At 36.8% G+C, this 19,416-nt stretch overlaps 1 protein-coding gene across 2 annotated transcripts; it reads right to left on the reverse strand.

The window, feature by feature from the left end:
* Positions 1 to 1,496: 1,496 nt before the first annotated feature.
* On the reverse strand, positions 1,497 to 18,849 carry LOC120424959 (cytochrome b5-related protein-like). Of its 2 annotated transcripts, none has more exons than XM_039589312.2 (6): positions 18,689 to 18,849; positions 9,220 to 9,493; positions 8,701 to 9,092; positions 2,378 to 2,572; positions 2,092 to 2,313; positions 1,497 to 2,025 (listed from the first exon to the last, which is right to left on the reverse strand). In XM_039589312.2, the coding sequence occupies exons 2-6, from the start codon at positions 9,451 to 9,453 to the stop codon at positions 1,734 to 1,736; spliced, it is 1,335 nt and encodes a 444-aa protein (XP_039445246.1). In that variant the 5' UTR covers positions 9,454 to 9,493; positions 18,689 to 18,849; the 3' UTR covers positions 1,497 to 1,733. The 2 variants fall into 2 exon arrangements, with proteins under 2 accessions (XP_039445246.1, XP_039445248.1); XM_039589314.1 differs by having other exon boundaries at positions 9,220 to 9,488; positions 18,689 to 18,843.
* Positions 18,850 to 19,416: the final 567 nt, after the last annotated feature.

The following is a 19,416-nucleotide window of genomic DNA, read 5'->3' on the forward strand; positions in this document are numbered from 1 at the left end:
ACCAACCAAATCGTCGCAAAACACCACCAGCATACACGGACAGAGAATACAACACCTCCAGGCTTCAGTCAGCAGCCGAGGGAAAACCAACTAACGTCAACGGGTGAAGGCAGTAGTGACCTGTTTTCACCACAAGAACTATTGAACATTTTCATCGAGATGACAACAACACTGCGTGGTTGCAAAACTCGCCAGGAACAAGTAAGAACTCTTGGAGCATTCATCTTAAAATACAGTTCGTAGTTTACTCGTTCTAGTGATTTTGAATATTTCAATGATTTTTTTTTAGTTTTAAGTTAGGATTAGTTGTTAAAGCAATTTTTTTTCTTTTTTACCCAAATGTATTCGATTCAATGCAAAAATGTAAAACAATTTGAAGTTAATAAAATAAATGTGATCAGTTAATAATAAAACGAAAAATACAACAAAGATGAAGAGCATTAGGCCATACCACTTAGCATGTAAAAGAAATGTAATTATTATAAGAAAGTTCAATAAAGACATATTTAATTAAAAAAAAAAAGACTCGATTGAAAATTTCGGTGTACTTAACAATGGGAGGGTTCATGGCAACGTCCAGGAAACAACAAACAAACATCCTTAAAAGTTTCTTTTTCGCAAAGAAAAATGTCTATGCTAGCCATTAGAAAGTGAAATTATTGACAAACGGAAGAGATTTTTAAAGCAAATAGAACCCAAGGAAGCATCGAGGAAGAAATAACATCGAGGAATGAAGAGAAAAGAAGTATGCAGTTTGAAAGGGGCTAGAAAAAATCATTGCTAGATAAGGCAATATTGAGATAGAGAGGATCGACAACCAGAGAATCGCGTGTATTGATAAAATAACTTTAACATTTCGTTTTTCAAGTTAAACATGTATTCATTACTAAAAGACGGTGGCATGCCCCGACTCTGATAGAAGGGGTTGCACTGTTTGGAAAAAAAAGATTACGACATTTGTAGATGACTCCCACCAAAATCAAGAAAACATTTCTGATTAAAGGGGGGGGGAGGGGGTACAACCTGCATTCGATTGTGCTTATGAATTTATTTAACAATAGCCATGTCCTTCTCGTTTTCCGCTCAATCTAGTTTCACCTCTCAATTTTGAACCATCCTAAAACGTGCTAAAACCTTGCAAACAGGTAGGCACATACAACCAAAGCAATTGAAGATCGATATTTAACTTTTTCTTTCCTTGCTGAAGAAAGGCTATAAATTTCACGGAAAATTAACGTTAATTTTGAGCCTTCTAGATCCACCTTTACGTATACATATCGAGGCAGAAAGGAATCTCGTTACTGAAATCTCGCTTGAAAATTGTAAAATTCATGATAAAACAGCAATGCAGTTCTTAAGTCATGCGTACACGAGTGATATCTGTATATTAAAAAAAAGTTGTTGAATAGATGTTTGAAAGGCCTTTCCGAAGAGTAAGAGTAAAAAGATTATTGATGGCATCCGTTGAACAGTCATCAATAGCAACGAAATAAGTGTTATCTTTTCACGATTATTTTATTTACAAACATCTGTCACTGGAGCATAAGCATAAGAATTTTATTAGCACATATGTATCACTGTCACTAAAAGTACCCTGTTTTGTTCTAGTCTGCTGTGGCTAGTACCCGCAAAATGTTATTTTTGTCTAAAAACTACAGACCTCAGTCGTATTTGCAAACTATAAAGTTCATCTTTGGCACATGTTCCACAAAATATACAAACTGCAGAAACCATCACTGCCACTTTTTCGACGGATTGTACACTTGAGGCTCCACCCGGGCCAGCTGCCGATGCTGCCCGATTATGTGATGCAACCAGGAGCACTCCCGGTAGGTCGTCTCAAACTCCTCGCAGGTCTTGTGGAACACCGGATACAGCTGCGGCAGGATGCCATGGTCCAACGTTGGGAACATGTGATGCAGGCAGTGATCCCCAAAGCTTGTCAGGACGGCAAACTGGGACCCCTTCACGTCGGCCCGATCAATTACGGTTGCGATCTGGTACACGCCAAAGTCGATTTCGTCCCTTTAAAGAAAGGTTACAATTGAAATATTTTTTTCTCTAAAAACAGTCGCACTTGAACCAACTCACGGAATCTTGTCTCCAGAGTGGAAAACCTCCGGATGGTGATGGGCAGCGTTCAGCCCAATCAATCCAAAGCAGAAGCTGGCCACCACGACGATAAGGAGCCACATTTTAAGCACCCCAAACAGACAACTCGAGTCAACCAGGTACATTAGGGTGGGCAAAATTAACGTTATCAAGTCATCGGCGAAGAACTCATTTTTACCGGATGTGATTGTTGAAATTGTTCTGAAATTTAAGAATTTATTTGATAACCTTCATAACACGCGAAATTGTTTTTTTACACACTCACCTTTTCCCAAACTCTCCAATGAACACTGACGAGTACATAAAAGGTCCGTAGATCCAGGCTCCGAAGCGTTGAATGTTTCCCTTGAGCTGAGGGTTCGGTAGCCAGCACAGTATCGGCTCGAAGTACGAAATCTCCAGGTCCATGATCGAGTTTGGATAGTGGTGGTGCGATAGAACGTGTGAAATCCGCCATTCCCTGATAAAATTGAAACGAAAAATTATTGATTCATTCATTCATAAAAACTACAACTACGCAAATATCTTTATTTTTCGAATATTTCCTTCATGAATGAAATTATAAATTTAATTATAATGTCAATACTAAACCTAGTGATTTTTTTTCGATTTTGCGGAAGCCACGCAATTCGTGAAATTGCCCCTGGTCGTGAAATTTGGTAAATACCATGAAATGCCGCAAAAATTCAATTGATAAATCGCTTCTCAGTGCATTTCTGCTTTCCATAAGCAGTCCATAAAAATAGTTACTTTAAAGCTGGCCTGCCCAACGTCCGGCCCGCGGGCTGGATCCGGCCAGTGGAGCCATTTTATCCAGCCCGCGACTGCTTTTCAAAATAGTTCTATGGCCCTTAAGGCTTTTCATGAAATATTAAATAAATAAGTTCAATGCCCAAATTAAAAAAAAAAAGGTTTGAGATCAAATTGAAATTAGGAACATTAAGTTTTATTTTTGCTTTAGAAATAAAATGTTGCGTATTAAACTTATTATTTGTATATTGCTTACGTATTTTTAAAAAGGTTTTTTTTTAATTCAAACATGTTTTATGTTTGAATTTAATTCTTATCATTCTTTATCGATATTTTCAGAATCAATTAGTAAACTGAGAAATGGCGCAAGAAAACAAATGTTAAAATATGAAATTTCTATATGAAAAAACTAAGATTGTTATCTAAAATTGTACAGAAAGACACTAAATTTAAATGTTATTATGTTTTTACTGTTTTTACTTGAGGAAATTGATTAAAATTGTGTTTTTTTAAATAAATTCGTAAGCAAGCAATTATGTTTTTTTTTTTTTAAACATTTTTCAGTGATATAGTTTTGTTTGAAAAAAGGTTTAAAAGCAAATTGATCATACTTAAATTAAAAATTGCTGCAAATATTTTTAACGAAAAACAAAGTTGACTTTATAGCTGTCGGCCACCATTGCTAGTACCAACCACTAGTGTCTTCCTTTTTATCTACAAGGACTTCGCCGCCCTGGGCTTCAAAGTGTATGAAAGTATGGCACGGAGCGACGGCGTCGAATACTCATATTTACACAAATAATTTTTAGAGCGCCCGCCGCGGGATTCGAACTTCGAACTTAAACTTCGAAATTCAAAGAATAACGTATTCAAAACTTTTTTATGTATATTTCTTTACACTGTTCAAATTTCTTTTTAAAAAAATATTTGAGTAAAGGTGCACAACAACGCATAAAAGCGTTTTTTTGTAAAGTAGATTTGCATCCAAATTTGGCTTCAATTTGTTTTATCATGACTCATTTTTTTGCATTTTTGTGTTAAGGAAATTAAACTTTGAGAAACTTGCAATGACCAAAGAAATTTGAATGTTTTTTTAAAGTTAATAATATCAGGGTATTTAATTTAATTTTAAACAAATAAAAATAAATCAACACCAATATAAATTTATTTGCAACACTATTTATTACTTTGTTAACTAAAAAATAATTAACATATTTTATTGAGAAAAAATTGTATACTTTTTCAACTATCATTAAACATTATTCCTATTTTTTTGGGACCCCAACCAATTCGACCAAACCAATCTGGATTGCATTCGACAGGTATTTTGACCACAAATATTAATATCAGGGCCAGATGACCTATTGGTTCCGGAAATCCGGAACATCCGAAAAGTTCATGTTTACTATTTTTCACATATATACACGTATATAAATGTGATACCAATACACTCATGACATTTGAAATTGATCCATAAAACTTACTAAAATCACAATACAAGATTGCCAGAGCCACTCTGGAGTGTTACTGGCCACTTCCAGGTAACCTGGAACCGGTTCCCGGATACCCGATGAACGGCCATCAAACATCCACCTTGAGATAAACCCTATCATCCGACATATCGAAAACGAAACTATTGGCACTACGCCCCCCGGGGCATGGCCTTCCTCTAACGTGGGATTTCTGCTCCAGCGCCTCTGACGAGACAGGAGAAACCGGGACCGACGTTTTACTTCACCATCCGATAGAAGCTCAGTGGATAAGGCGGGAATCGAACCCGCGTCTCATAGCATCATCGGGATCGGCAGCCGAAGCCGCTACCCCTGCGCCACGAGACCCACATATCAAACTTCATGAAATTAAAATATATGTCAATCTACGGCCATGCCAATGTTCGATGAACCATCTTGGCCATTCTGGAACCGGTTACAGGTGGCCCCTTGGGGACACTTTCGGAATATGAGATGAACCCTATCATCCGACATATCAAACTTCATGAAATTAAAATATATGAGCAATTCTCGCTGAAACCGTCCCACTAGATGCACATGTTCTCAAATCGTTACGGCAATGTTCTCATTCGATTCAGCGCACCAAAAAACCATAAAAACAACCTTTGAACCAATGAAAATGTCAGCCGTTAGCCACCTGTAAATAAAAACTTGTTCTGAACAATGGATTTTTTCGAAAAAATGCCCTAATTTAAAGAAATGATATCTCCCAAAATACATTACCAAACATCAAAAACTTATATGTCGTTGGAAAGGTAATCACGAGGGCTTTCTATCGCACTTTGATAAACATTTTAAAAATTATTTTTTCAAGGGTAATTTTAAGGATTTTTGGGAAACTTACTCTTAATTTTGAATTTTGACCGTGTTCGCAACCACTTATCGTTACGAAACCATTTTCATTCGAAAGATTGGACGATTTTGCATAAAATCAAGTTGAGAAAAGTAGTGTAATGAAATAGTTTTCGTATAGTTATTAACGGATGAATGAAATTGGTCAAATTTCAGTTAAAAATAATCAAAGCTCAAACTTCAGAAATGAGCCTTATTTACAGGCAAAACAAAGCAGGATTGTATTTGAGCCGAATGTACAGTCATCTGAGGCAAATCTGGACATATAGGATGAATAGGGACAGCTATTTCAACTATGCTTTCACTCATTAGATCATATTTTTAATTTGTTTATGTAAAAGCATACATAAACAAACAAGTTTCTAAATTTTAAGCTTTTAAGTACTCTGAAAACTAATGTCCTTACTTAGACTGTAGTCTCGATTCGCCACATTTCACTGAAGTAATATTTTATGTACAGAGTTTGTTTTAGGCAGGTCTGCTTTATTTGTAATCGTGCACATAAAAGTGCAAAATTAAAATCAATATTTTTTATCAAGTTAAAATTTGGTGGGGCTGTTGATACCATCAAAACAAGCAAGAAACTCGATTTTCGTCCAAATCGGACTACGCCCTTTTATTTGACACCACCCCAAAGTTTCGCTTTTTTTGCAAACAATGTTAAAAACCTTCATTTTCAAACTGCTATGTCTCTAAAACCGCAAGCCGTACAAAGTCGAGCCAGAATTCACTAGAAAGATAATTTTAAGTAGAATCAAAAGGTGTATTCTGTATTTCAATTAAAACAATTTTCAGTGTATTTTTGGTTTTCATATTTAGAGCACTGGGCAGTGCGTGGCCGAATGGTTACGCTGTCCGCTTTGTAAGCAGATGATTCTGGGTTCGATTCCCATCTGCTCCAACCTTCCATCGGATGAGGAAGTAAAATGTCGGTCCCGGCCTTGGTTGTTAGGCCGTTAAGTCATTCCAGGTGTAGGAGTCGTCTCCATGCCATAAGTACAAACAACACACCAAACCAAGCCTACTCCGGTGGATCGCTGGCGGCGGTTGGACTCGCAATCCAAAGATCGTCAGTTCAAACACTGGGGTGGAAGGTTCCATGGAGTAGAAAGAGGTTTGGGTGCTCTCCCCATTCAAGCCTTCGGACTCCTAGGTTCGAGCAGAAACTTGCAATAGAGACCACAAAAGACCCGGGGGTCGTTAATGTGGATGGTTTGATTTTTTGATTTAGAGCAATTAAAATTAAAGTTGAATGAAACCCAACGTAGTCCGATTTGGACGAAAATCGAGTTTCTTGCTTGTTTTGATGGTATCAACAGCCCCACCAAATTTTAACTTGATAAAAAAATATTGATTTTAATTTTGCACTTTTATGTGCACGATTACAAATAAAGCAGACCTTCCTAAAACAAACTCTGTACATAAAATATTATTTCAGTGAAATGTGGCGAATCGAGACTACAGATCTAATGAGTGAAAGCATAGTTGAAATAGCTGTCCCTATTCATCCTATATGTCCAGATTTGCCTCAGATGACTGTACATTCGGCTCAAATACAATCCTGCTTTGTTTTGCCTGTAAATAAGGCTCATTTCTGAAGTTTGAGCTTTGATTATTTTTAACTGAAATTTGACCAATTTCATTCATCCGTTAATAACTATACGAAAACTATTTCATTACACTACTTTTCTCAACTTGATTTTATGCAAAATCGTCCAATCTTTCGAATGAAAATGGTTTCGTAACGATAAGTGGTTGCGAACACGGTCAAAATTCAAAATTATGAGTAAGTTTCCCAAAAATCCTTAAAATTACCCTTGAAAAAATAATTTTTAAAATGTTTATCAAAGTGTGATAGAAAGCCCTCGTGATTACCTTTCCAACGATATATAAGTTTTTGATGTTTGGTAATGTATTTTGGGAGATATCATTTCTTTAAATTAGGGCATTTTTTCGAAAAAATCCATTGTTCAGAACAAGTTTTTATTTACAGGTGGCTAACGGCTGACATTTTCATTGATTCGAAGGTTGTTTTTATGTTTTTTTGGTGCGCTGAATCGAATGAGAACATTGCCGTAACGATTTGAGAACATGTGCATCTAGTGGGACGGTTTCAGCGAGAATTGCTCATATGTCAATCTACGGTCATGCCGTTGTTCGCTGACCCATCCTGTTGGGTTCCAGAATGGCCAGGATGGGTCAGCGAACAACGGCATGACCGTAGATTGACATATATTTTAATTTTATGAAGTTTTATACGTCGAATGATAGGGTTTCTCTCATATTCCGGAAGTGTTCCCAAGGGGCCACCGGTAACCGGTTCCAGATTGGCCAGGATGGCTCAGCGAACAACGGCATTGCAAAAGATGGACACATCTTTCAATTTCATGGAGTTTGATGTGCAAAATGATGGGTTTTCACCAAAAAAGTCAAGTTGGCCGTTCATCGGGTACCCGGGAACCGGTTCCAGGTTACCCGGAAGTGGCCAGTAACACTCCAGAGTGGTTCTGGCAATCGTGTATTGTGCTTTTAGTAAGTTTTAGGGATTAATTTTAACTATCATGAGTGTATTGGTATCACATATACGTGAAAAACAGTGAAACATGAACTTTTCGGATGTTCCGGATTTCCGGAACCTGGCCCTGATATTAATGTTTGTGGTCAAAGTACCTGTCGAATGCAACTCGGAGCATCCTGATTGGTTGAAATTAGCCGGAGATACAGGTCGTCAAAGTTGGGGTCTCAAAAAGGTCTATTTTCTGTTGTAGCCACAGTGTTAGTGTCACAGTTACTAAATCCGGTTTCCAGATCGTTTTTTTAAAGTTTGGGGTCGAAAAGGACTCCAATACCTTATGTGTGATTTTTTTTTAATACCAAGGGGAGGTTAAAAGAAAGATTTTTGAAATTATGTCTTATTCTTTAATGTTGTTTAAAACGTTGGTCGACTCAAACCCCCATACAGTGCCGAAAAGTAGAACTTTTCGAAACAATTGCAGCAAAGTTGAACTTTTCAGCACTCAAATGAATGCAATAATGAACTTTTCAGAACAGTTATTTTTGGAAATGATAAGTACACCATTTCGTCACTTACTTTTCCTGTCATTCTCGACCGACGAAAGTCCCTACTTTTCTCTATTAAAAATAACAGAATCGAAAAGTAATACTTTTCGATACAAAGGCCAAAAAGTTATACTTTTCAGCACTCAAGTGGGTGCTTTAAAGTTGAACTGTTCATCATTTGTATTAAAAAGTGATACTTCTTTTCAATATCATTTTGATTTTAACGGTGAGTTTACTAAGTGTTAGCTGTTGTATGAAAATCGTGGCAAATTTGTTTTCAGCGCTTGCAGTATTTATCCAAGTCGGTTAACCTTGCGGGATAAATGTACGACTCGTGCTGCAAAAATCTTCTTTTTGCAACTTGCAACTTACAACCTCCTACACCCTTACTCGTATAGAACACACCAAAACTCACCTGTAGCTGACAAACGCCAAATTAAACAACCGCATCCGCCAGTTATCCTTCTGGTGGAAAAAGTTGTGAGCAGCGATCATGGTCCAGCACACGCACAGACCACTCGCGGCCGCCACCAGGTAGCTGTCACTTTTTACGGCGCCCAGTGCCAGCACGATCGCCGCCGTCAGCAGTGAGTCGATAATCAACCGGGAGGTCGCGATGGAAGTGCGATCAATTTCCGGCAACTTGTCCCTCACCCGTCGCTTCAACGTCCGGTAGAACCCATCATCCGCGAAGGTCAACCTTACGTTCCGGGGCTCCTTCGCTTCCCGGATCTTGAACTTGGGCAGCAAACTCTCCGCCCGGGTGCTGATGTGGTGCGTTTCGAACGCTTCGGTGATGTCCGTTCCCTGCAAGTTTGGACTTGAGTGACGTTAAAGATTCACTGAGAATTCTGGATCTTGAACATTGGTTGCTCATCTGAACTTGGTCAATGTTCTAGAACACACTAATCACCCTAAATACTGATTTCGATACCTTTGTAAGCTTAATCCACGAAGCTCCCCCCGGATGCCGGTCCGCAAACTCGGTCAAATCGTACAGCGTGTCGTGGATCCGCCACAGACCCTCGGCTCCATCGTCGTGACGTCGTCCCTCCAGCCACAGGTACGGTGTCTTCAGCGGCACATCCCGGAACGTGGGGTACTTGTTCGCGATGGTCGTCACCAGCCGAGGCACCGCCGTGGCCTCTCCGTTCGAAGTCTGCGTCATTACTGCTGCCGGAATTCAATCAATCTCGTCCACACCTGGGCTGGAAGAAAGAAAGTGAACAGAACGGGCGGTTCAGTCGTAAGGCTTCATCCATAAAGTACGTCACGCTAAAAAAATCAACCAAAATTTATGACGCTTTTCCTATACTTATAACATGCAATGTCACTCTTGCTCAGACCGCCCCCCTCCCCCCCTAGAGCGTGCCATACTTTATGGATGACGCCTATGTGTGTGAAACAAAACTGTGAATAGAACTCACTCGCACTCGAATTAGTATGCTACGCGCGAGTGGCTGACCGCCAGACCTATAATAATCAGTATGCGCAGTTAAGCTGAACTGCGCGCGTAACTGGCGCGAGAATCGCAGCCGCGAGTACTCAGCGAATCAAGTGATTAGATTTGAACGATTTCTTCTAGTGAAGACCACCAGGGGACTTGAATCGCACTTTTGCAGATTACACTAGCTAGACGTAAATTTGTTTACTGAATACTCCACCGTTTACTGTTTACTGTCTGATGTAGTTGTAGAAAATTATCAATTGAATCAACCAAATAAATGATAGTGCAAAATTTCGCTTAAGTAAACCACGAAACGCCATCAGCTGCAATCTCTGCACTGATAAGCGAGAGACCAAAACAATGTCATGGTTGTAAGCGAACTAAACTGCCGGTCACACATGGCGATCGTGTTTTACAGTAGAAAAAAACACGATTTACGTCTTCATCTGACGGGCTTTTTAACGAATATCAAGGGAAGCATTCAAATTTTCTGTAAGAATTGAATGTAACCATTAGTATGAATTTCTAGATTATTTGAGAGATGCCTTTAAGAGAGATGCCTGTAAGCAAAAAAAATATATTTAAAAAATAAAATGATTTTTTTAGGAGCAAAACAGAAACTTTTAAGCCCAGCAAAGCTAAATTTTTTTGTTAGGCTTCCAATTATTTTTTTCAACTTGATTTTTTAACTGGGTAATTCTCCGCCAACTCACACAGCAGTTGCCCCGACCCCTCTTCGATTTGCGTGAATCTTTGTCCAAAGGGGTAACTTTTGTCCCTGATCACGAATCCGAGGTCCGTTTTTTGATATCTCGTGACGGAGGGGCGGTACGACCCCTTCCATTTTTGAACATGCGAAAAAAGAGGTGTTTTTCAATAATTTGCAGCCTGAAACGGTGATGAGATAGAAATTTGGTGTCAAAGGGACTTTTATGTAAAATAAGACGCCCGATTTGATGGCGTACTCAGAATTCTGAAAAAAATTATTTTTCATCGAAAAAAACACTAAAAATTTTTTAAAAATTCTCCCATTTTCCGTTACTCGACTGTAAAAAATTTTGGAACCGGTCATTTTAAGGGAGATTTAATGTACTTTTCGAATCTACATTGACCCAGAAGGGTCATTTTTTCATTTAGAACAAAATTTTTCATTTTAAAATTTCGTGTTTTTTTTAACTTTGCAGGGTTATTTTTTAGAGTGCAACAATTTTGTACAAAGTTGTAGAGCAGACAATAACAAAAAATTTGATATATAGACATAAGGGGTTTGCTTATAAACATCACGAGTTATTGCGATTTTACGAAAAAAAGTTTTGAAAAAGTTGGTCGTCATCGATCATGGCCATTCATGGTCACCCGCGACAGACACGGACGACGAAACAAAGAGAAACGCAAAAAGTAACTTTTTCAAAACTTTTTTTCGTAAAATCGCGATAACTCGTGATGTTTATAAGCAAACCCCTTATGTCTATATATCAAAATTTTTGTAAACATTGTTACACTCTAAAAAATAACCCTGCAAAGTTAGAAAAAACACGAAATTTTAAAATGAAAAATTTTGTTCTAAATGAAAAAATGACCCTTCTGGGTCAATGTAGATTCGAAAAGTACATTAAATCTCCCTTAAAATGACATGTTCCAAAATTTTTTACAGTCAAGTAACGGAAAATGGGAGAATTTTTAAAACTTTTTTAGTGTTTTTTTCGATGAAAAATACGTTTTTTCGGAATTCTGAGTACGCCATCAAATCGGGCGTCTAATTTTACATAAAAGTCCCTTTGACACCAAATTTCTATCTCATCACCGTTCAGGCTGCAAATTATTGAAAAACACCTCTTTTTTCGCATGTTCAAAAATGAAAGGGGTCGTACCGCCCCTCCATCACGAGATATCAAAAAACGGACCTCGGATTCGTGATCAAGGACAAAAGTTACCCCTTAGGACAAAGTTTCACGCAAATCGAAGAGGGGTTGGGGCAACTTTTCCCGATTTCGTGTGAATTGGTAGAGAACTTCATTTGGATTTGGAACTGAAAATGTTTAACAAAGACTTTTGATAAAGTGCATCATTCAAAAATGACAGAAAAAGTTTCATGAACTGGGATGAATCGGAACTATAGTCTGAATAGGGACAGTTTATACGAAGACTGCTAAAAAGTTTAAATTATTCGAGGCGCATGCATTTTTTTTTTTGCGTTTCAGAAAACCAAGTAATTTAAAATCATCATTTCATTTCAATGTCAAAAAAGTAAAACATTCATGAAATTTTATAATATTTAAATTAAAATTTCAAATTTAATTGGGGTTTAAGGGAAAATTTCACCAGAATACTAAATGTCTTCTAATTTCGTATGTTCCGCAAAATCGAAAAAAAGAAAATTACTCGTTTTAGGTGTAAAAAATTGCATTTAATACCAAATAAAATTGTATAGAAAAGAATTATTTAAAAACGTTGACAAAGCCACATGACAAGTGTGATTTAAAAACTGCTGTATTTTCTGATTTTCCATATGAAATATTTAATTATAAAAACTCAATATTAGAACATAAAACGAGTAACAAAAAAAAATCCAGGAAAAAAAATTCAATGAGACTTTCATGAAGAAGAATTATATTAACACTTCAAAATCAAAAATCAAATTATTCGCTCTACAGCATTGCCTTGGCGTTCTCGATTGCGAGATTCCTACTCAAAAATTAGTTGTCTGAAGGCTTGATTGTTGAGGCAATTGCAAACCTCTTTTTACACCTTAGCTTCCATCCACCCCGGGATTCGAACTGACGACCTTTGGATTGTTAGTCCAACTGCCTACCAGTGACTCCACCGAGGCAGAACCCAGGGAGACGACTCCTACACCTGGATTGAGCTAACGACCTAACCCGTTAGGTTAGAAAGGGGCCAACATTTACTTCCCCGTCCGACGGAAGGCGTGATCAGACAAATCTCGTCTCAAAATTTGCCACCGGGACCTTCTGGGATCGAACCCAGGCCGACTGAGTGAGAGGCAACCACGCTTACCCCTACACCACGAGTCCCGGTTATTCAATACTTTTGATTTGATACTTATTGATACTAAAATATTACAAGTTCATTTTGTATTTGAGCAATTCTCTGAGATTTCGGTAATTCGATTTTTTTTTGTATTTTTTAATCCGGATGAAACTTTTTTGGTGCCTTTGGTAAACCCAAAGAAGCCTTTTTGCATCATTAGTTTGTCCATATACTTTTCCATACAAATATGGCAGCTGTCCATACAAAAATGATGTATGAAAATTCAAAAATGTGTATCTTTTGAAGGAATTTTTGAATCGATTTGGTGTCTTGAACAAAGTTGTAGGTATGAATATGGACTACACTGAAAAAAAATTATACACGGTAAAAAAAACTTGGTAATTTTTTAATATAACTTTTTGTCACTAAAACTTAATTTGCAAAAAAACACTATTTTTTATTATTTTTATTTTCTGATATGTTTTAGGGGACATCAAATGCCAACTTTTCAGAAATTTCCAGAATGGGCACAAAATCTTTGATCGAGTTATGAATGCTGATGATTTTTTTGTCAATTTCCTTGTCTGCACCACTTAAAAATATTTATTTCACTTTGTTTACACACTTTGCCCATCTACAAAATGTGATAGATCATTTTTCGACGTGTGACGTTACACTTGTGTAGTAGTGAAAAAGATGTTCCGCCGAATAATCAAGATAATGATTTTTTAAGATTCCTTTTACCGATCTTTCGTGCGCGAGAGAGGAGAGAGGATTTTTTCTCTTGATGAACGTCCTGTGATTTTCTTTTGATGATGATTATTCCATCGCTGACAGCACCGCAAAAACATTTTTTCTCGCAAAAACAAAAATTTCGTCAATACTTCAAAATTTTGGAAATTAATGATTGCAAAACAACTGAACAGGTGTATAATGCATTTTAAAACACTTTTTTCAATCAAATGTTGATACAGAAAAATAAAAATAAGAAAATAAACTATAAAACGTTATCAATAAAGCCATTTAGTCATAAATCTTCATGACTAACAACCTGCCATTTTCATAACGAGAAACCCCAAGATCAACCAGATGGATACCATTCAGAGCTTCTTTCTTCAGTCCATCACAGCACATTGTGCGACACAATAAAATGCATGGAATTCCCCCTTGCGGAAGGTGATCGGAACGCGATGCAGTCTTTTGCATCTGATTGCATAACCGGTTCAAGTTTTTAAACAAGTCGCCGGCCTTGATGGATTTCATATACTTCCCAGCAGCACCTCTGCCATGTCGACCACAGAGATGAACTTCCCCGAGGGCATTTCGAGCTCTTTTGGCGTAAAACCCAACATTAAACGATGACTGTGGCTTGACGAGGGTACCCAACAAATTTTAGACAATCAACCACCCTTTGGACGGCGTAATCCGGTCCAATTAACACGAAAGCTCTTATACGGAATAAAACTGAATACCTAATTTATGACCGTCGAGGAGTACAGGCTTAGTGAGTATCAACATGTATATTTTTTTATGGCAGAGTTTCTAAGACGAGATGAGCATCTTTCAGCGCAAACTTAAGTTCGAATGAGATTTCTAGCATTTACAACACAGGTGTGGTGTCTCTTTGTTACAGTTGTGCTGGAAGTTGCTCAGTGGTAATTTTCCATCCGATTTTGCGATAGTACAGTTGTATACAATTACGGTTGTTTCACTGAAAAGATTCATTTGTTTGTGGGTTGCTTACTGCTTTAGTTGACTTACTGAAATTGAAACATAGCTTAGAGAGTTTCATTTGAAAAAAAAGCATCAATGCTTATTTTTAGGAAACCCCCTTTCAAAAGACAATCTAGACGTGACGTGATTCTTGAAAATGTCTCGATGTCTTCCTCTTAATAAAACTCAAATCCTCAAAGTAGAGCAATTAACTGATTTTGTCTGAACGAGTTTCAAACTATCATTCAAAGGATCAATTAAGACAATCTAAATCAAGACATGGTCAAATTTTTAGTAACTCTGAAAAAAATGGAACAGGTTTTAATGGTTGCAGCGAAACAGGTTTCCTTCCGCAGTGCAAGTCTACTGTCACAATGGACAAAAGCATGGCGTGTCAAATCAACCGAATCGTTTCAAATCAGTTGGACTACCTTATTATTATATTTACTAATTGGGATTGCAGCCGTTTTTTTTTTGTTTTTATATGTGGCAATTCTTTACGAATTCGGCCAAATATATTTTTTGTATATTTGGATTTGGCTCAAACTTTGTGGGGGCCTTCCCTATGACCATAGAAGCTATTTTGGGACATTGGCTCACCTAATGTCCATACAATTTTGGCAGCTGTCCACACAAAAATGGTACGTAAATATTCGAAAATCTGTAACTTTTGAATTATTTTCTGATCAATTTTGGTGTCTTCGGCAAAGTTGTAGGTATTGTTGAGGAAAATTCAGAAAAAAAGGTACACGGAAAAAAATTAGCCGATTTTTAATTAACTTATTTTCACAAAAACTCAGTTTTCCAAAATACCATTTTTTAAATTTACGAATTTTTTTGATATGTTTTAGGGAAAAAACATCCGCAACTTTTAAGCCAGGGAGTGGCCGTGGCTGACTGATTACGGTGTTCGCTGTGTAAGCGAATGATCCTGGGTTCGATTCCCATCTGCTCCCAACGAGAAAGTTAAGGAAATATAAATCTTGAAACTCTGAACATGATTGGTAAGTAAAAATGCTAACCACTAGGCCAAGACGACTTGGTGAACTATTACTGGAATTAGGAATACTGTTACTATCAACTATATACGCGCTGGGTCCTTGTCCATTTGACAAGGGTTCGGTAGTTCTAAATAACGTTTGAAACCCAATAGAGGGATGGCGTCGCTATTTTTAGACCACGTTTTCCACTTTTTCTCCATTGAAACCGACTACTTTATCGACTTAATTTTGCTGGGCGAGATAGGACGCCGTCTATTTTTAGACGATGACTCAGCACTTTTCCACTCTTGCACTTAAAAAAACCAGATGGCAGCACGATGTAACGCCACGTCCCTATTGGTGCAAACGTTCTTCAAGGCGGGGCTTGTCGATAAAAGCTGAGGTACCTCTCGCTCGGCTAGCCAGCGTAGAAATGGGTCACCAAAGCTCGGCAGAGCTAACACCTTCCAAATGCCTATGCGAGTTATTTGCATGTATAGAATGTACAAATCTAAAAATACATGGAAACAATTCAATTTGTAAGAAGTGGCCACGTGGTCCCGTTTAGTTGGTTGCACACAAACACACACACACAAAAACCCGCAACTTTTAAGCCATAGAGAAGTATGGTCAAAAATTCTGTCTTGAATTTTTCAAAAATTGTGATTCCTGAAAAAAAACGAAATTTAACGCAAAAATTTTGTTGACCTAATATTTTAATTAAGTACGAAATCGAAAAGAACTTCACATTTTTTTTATATTGGGCCCCGTTTTCAAGATATAGTCACCAAAAGTTTGATTTCAGGAAAATATTTGTATTTTTTCAATCTTAAAAATAGTGACCATTTCTTTAAAGAAAAAGAAACAGGAAAATTGATGTTTTCTTAATCTCACCCAAACAACCCTTCATTTTCGAAAACGATATTTTTTAAAATCAAGACTAACATTTCAAAAGAGCGTAACATAGAATTTTTGGCCCTCAGGTTCGTGGCATTAAGATTCTGCATCGCAAATAGTCAACTTCCTAAAGTCTCGGAGCGTTTAATAAGGTATGTCCACGCCACTTCCTCACATGATGATTCTCTGTAAAGTGGGTTCCGTTCACATAATCTGTCTCATTCGATTAATGCAACACAGAATACTTGAACGTTTTCATGGGTATTTAATCATTTTGACTCATTCAAGCTTTTGATTTTTTTTTTTTAATTTTTATGCCACATATATAAAAAACGTAAAACTTAAGGAAACTATATTATTTTCATTTACAATAGCATAACTGTAATCTTCACATAACCATTTTTAGATAACTATTGCTTCAACATTTCTAAAACTAGTTTTGGAGTTTTAAGTAAACTTTTTCACCAATTTTATGCGATTTTTTTAAATAAAAATAACCTAGGGCAACACATAGTTGTCACCTAACACAAATTAAAAAAATCAAAACTTGTATTTTCTATGTGAAAACTTTGCATCTGTTTCTAAAAAGTGATAAGGATGTGTTAAATAATAATGTTTTATCCAATCGTTGGCAAAGCAGGGAAAAATAGCAAGTTGACCTGTAACTTGAGCACATTAAACATCTCCGCCTAGTCCTATTTGAATACAAAAAATCCACTAGGCGATGTCTCATTGGTGGCAGTAGGGTGTAATATGATTGAATGGAAAAAAATAAAGTTGTAAAATCGTGGTCACAGCATTTTTGAGATCCTTTTGGGGTCCTAAACAGCTCCCCAAAGTTTGGGAATGATTAGATTAATCACCACATTCAAATTTGTATGGGAATCACACTTTTTTGGATTTTGATAATCAAGAAATTCACGTTTCACGCTATATTAAAACTAAACTCATATTCGATCGCCCTCAAAGGGCACGTTTTTGAGCAACTCATTTTGTAAAACATTTGATATAGATTTGCAAGCTCACTTCCTGATGAACTTTTTATAACTTGATTTCAGTTGAAAACGCGTTGTAGATGAGTCAACGTTAGGTGCTCGGTTCCCAAATAACAATTATTTTCAGTAATAGTATAATAAATTCACTACACTTTTTTTTTACATTCTTATTGTGTTTGTGAAGGACATATTGTTAAAAAAAAAGATTTTTTATTTATATATATAAAACAGTTTAAGACCGTTGAACATAGTTGGGCCAAAACGGCAGTAATTATCGATGACGACTCTCAAGGTATATCCCGTGTGCATGACGAAGCCGAATTTTGAAATTGAAATGAACTTTCTGAAATTCGACCTTCGTCATGCACACGGGTCCCACTTGACGAGTCTTCACCTCAAAAGTTAGCTGATCTGGTAAACGCAGTGATGAGTTAGGGCGCGTACCAGTTTTATGAACGTGTATTATCTAAATATCATAAATCAGTTAGTTTTTGATCAATTCAGAGCAGTTGAAAAAATCAATTTAGATGACTTGAAACAGACTATAAAAAAAAGTTGCATCGTAAACCGGGGTGACATTGATAGGTTTTCAATTAATTTTTGCAATTTTTTCCAACTGATAAGGTTTGTCATAAAATTATTATTTTTGAAACATGTTCAAAGGTAGCCCACACAAAGTCCATGCGATCCATTATCAATTTCAGATTGAAAGCGTGCAAATTTATTATTTTACATTCAATGTACTACTTCTAAAGCTACTATTATAATTATTATTAAAGACTTATGTTGCACTTTAAACTAAATTCGAAGCACGAACCACACGTTTTAAACATTTTATATAAAATTTACTCTTCAAAAAAATCACTAAATTTGAAGTTTTTTTAAAATGGTGTTCCTAAAATCTGTTATCTGACTTGAGCTCATTTTTATTGTGCAAACTTTGAAACTTTGTGAATTGTGAATATTAAAGTAATCGTTGTCATTTACATTTTATAGTTAAAGTTGACTAGCTTTTACAACCGTGGATAAGTTGGGCACACAATCAATCAGGGCATTGATGAAAACATATTCTTTAAGTTCTTTGACCATTTATCTTCAGAAATCAGTATGAACAGTGTAAATTACTTTTTTTAAACAGTTAAATACAACTATTAAAAAGATTTATGACACAACTGTGTAAAATCCATAATAAACTCTTTTTTTCTGGAATCTTTTCGATACAACTGTGTATGAGCTCGCCTAAATCCATGGTGAAATATCACACAGTTGATAAGAGATATACGACCACCCAACCTCGAACAAACAGAATAATCTGATTTAAAAAAAAAACACTGCACTTTGACTGTTGCAAACAAATCTTACAAACGAAACGTAACGCACCAGCGCTGGTTATCGGCTACAGTTCGTCCGCTGCCACACTTCCAGAGGTCACTAAATTAACTTGCTAAACACACTGCACAGGCCCACTCAAAAGCTCGTTGCCGCTGCCGCTGCTGAATGAAGTCCGCACTCGAGCGTGCACTTTCACAGACTGAAATGTGTAACTTTAGAACGCCCAAACGGCACTTTCAACGACCGACGACGTTGGTGTACACAGTAAAAAAAACCTTGACCAAAACATTAAATCTCAAAACTCAAACTCAAACTTATAATCTTAAAAAGTCTATTGAATTTAAAATTACAACCGATTTTTTAACTGTGAATGTAACCACATGTGTAAAGTTTGTATTATTGACCGGTACAAGAAACGGGTCGAATCCGAATAAAAACAGAGCAAATCAGTGCTGATTGTGGTGACGACACATGTGGAGATCAGAGAGCATATCAGCCACCTGCAGCAGGTTTACCCACTGAAACTAACTTACTTAGGCCATTCTACGCCAAAATTTGCTGAATCATTGAATTTAATACAGTTTATGAGTTTTTGATTCGGTTTTCGTGAAAAATAAAATTTATTTTGTAAATTGAATGCCGTTCTCCCTAACTGATTTATTTTAAGTCCATGGTTAATTGAAAGCTCTATATCAAACAAAATTAATTAATGATTAAAATCATGACTTTAGGAACTACATGAATTAGTTCAAAGGAGAATTACAACTCCTTACTAG

Source organism: Culex pipiens, chromosome 2 (assembly GCF_016801865.2).
Source record: "Culex pipiens pallens isolate TS chromosome 2, TS_CPP_V2, whole genome shotgun sequence".
Classification (NCBI taxonomy): Eukaryota; Metazoa; Arthropoda; class Insecta; order Diptera; family Culicidae; genus Culex; species Culex pipiens.

Bases quoted from the DNA above. Each gene is read 5' to 3' on its own strand.
- LOC120424959 (XM_039589312.2), bottom strand. From the start codon at position 9,453: ATGACGCAGACTTCGAACGGAGAGGCCACGGCGGTGCCTCGGCTGGTG. The intron at 2,573-8,700 runs GTGAGTTTTGGT...CAATTTTATCAG, and splicing joins TTGGCGTTTGTCAGCTACAG to GGAATGGCGGATTTCACACG. The intron at 2,026-2,091 runs GTGAGTTGGTTC...CTTTCTTTAAAG, and splicing joins CACTCTGGAGACAAGATTCC to GGACGAAATCGACTTTGGCG.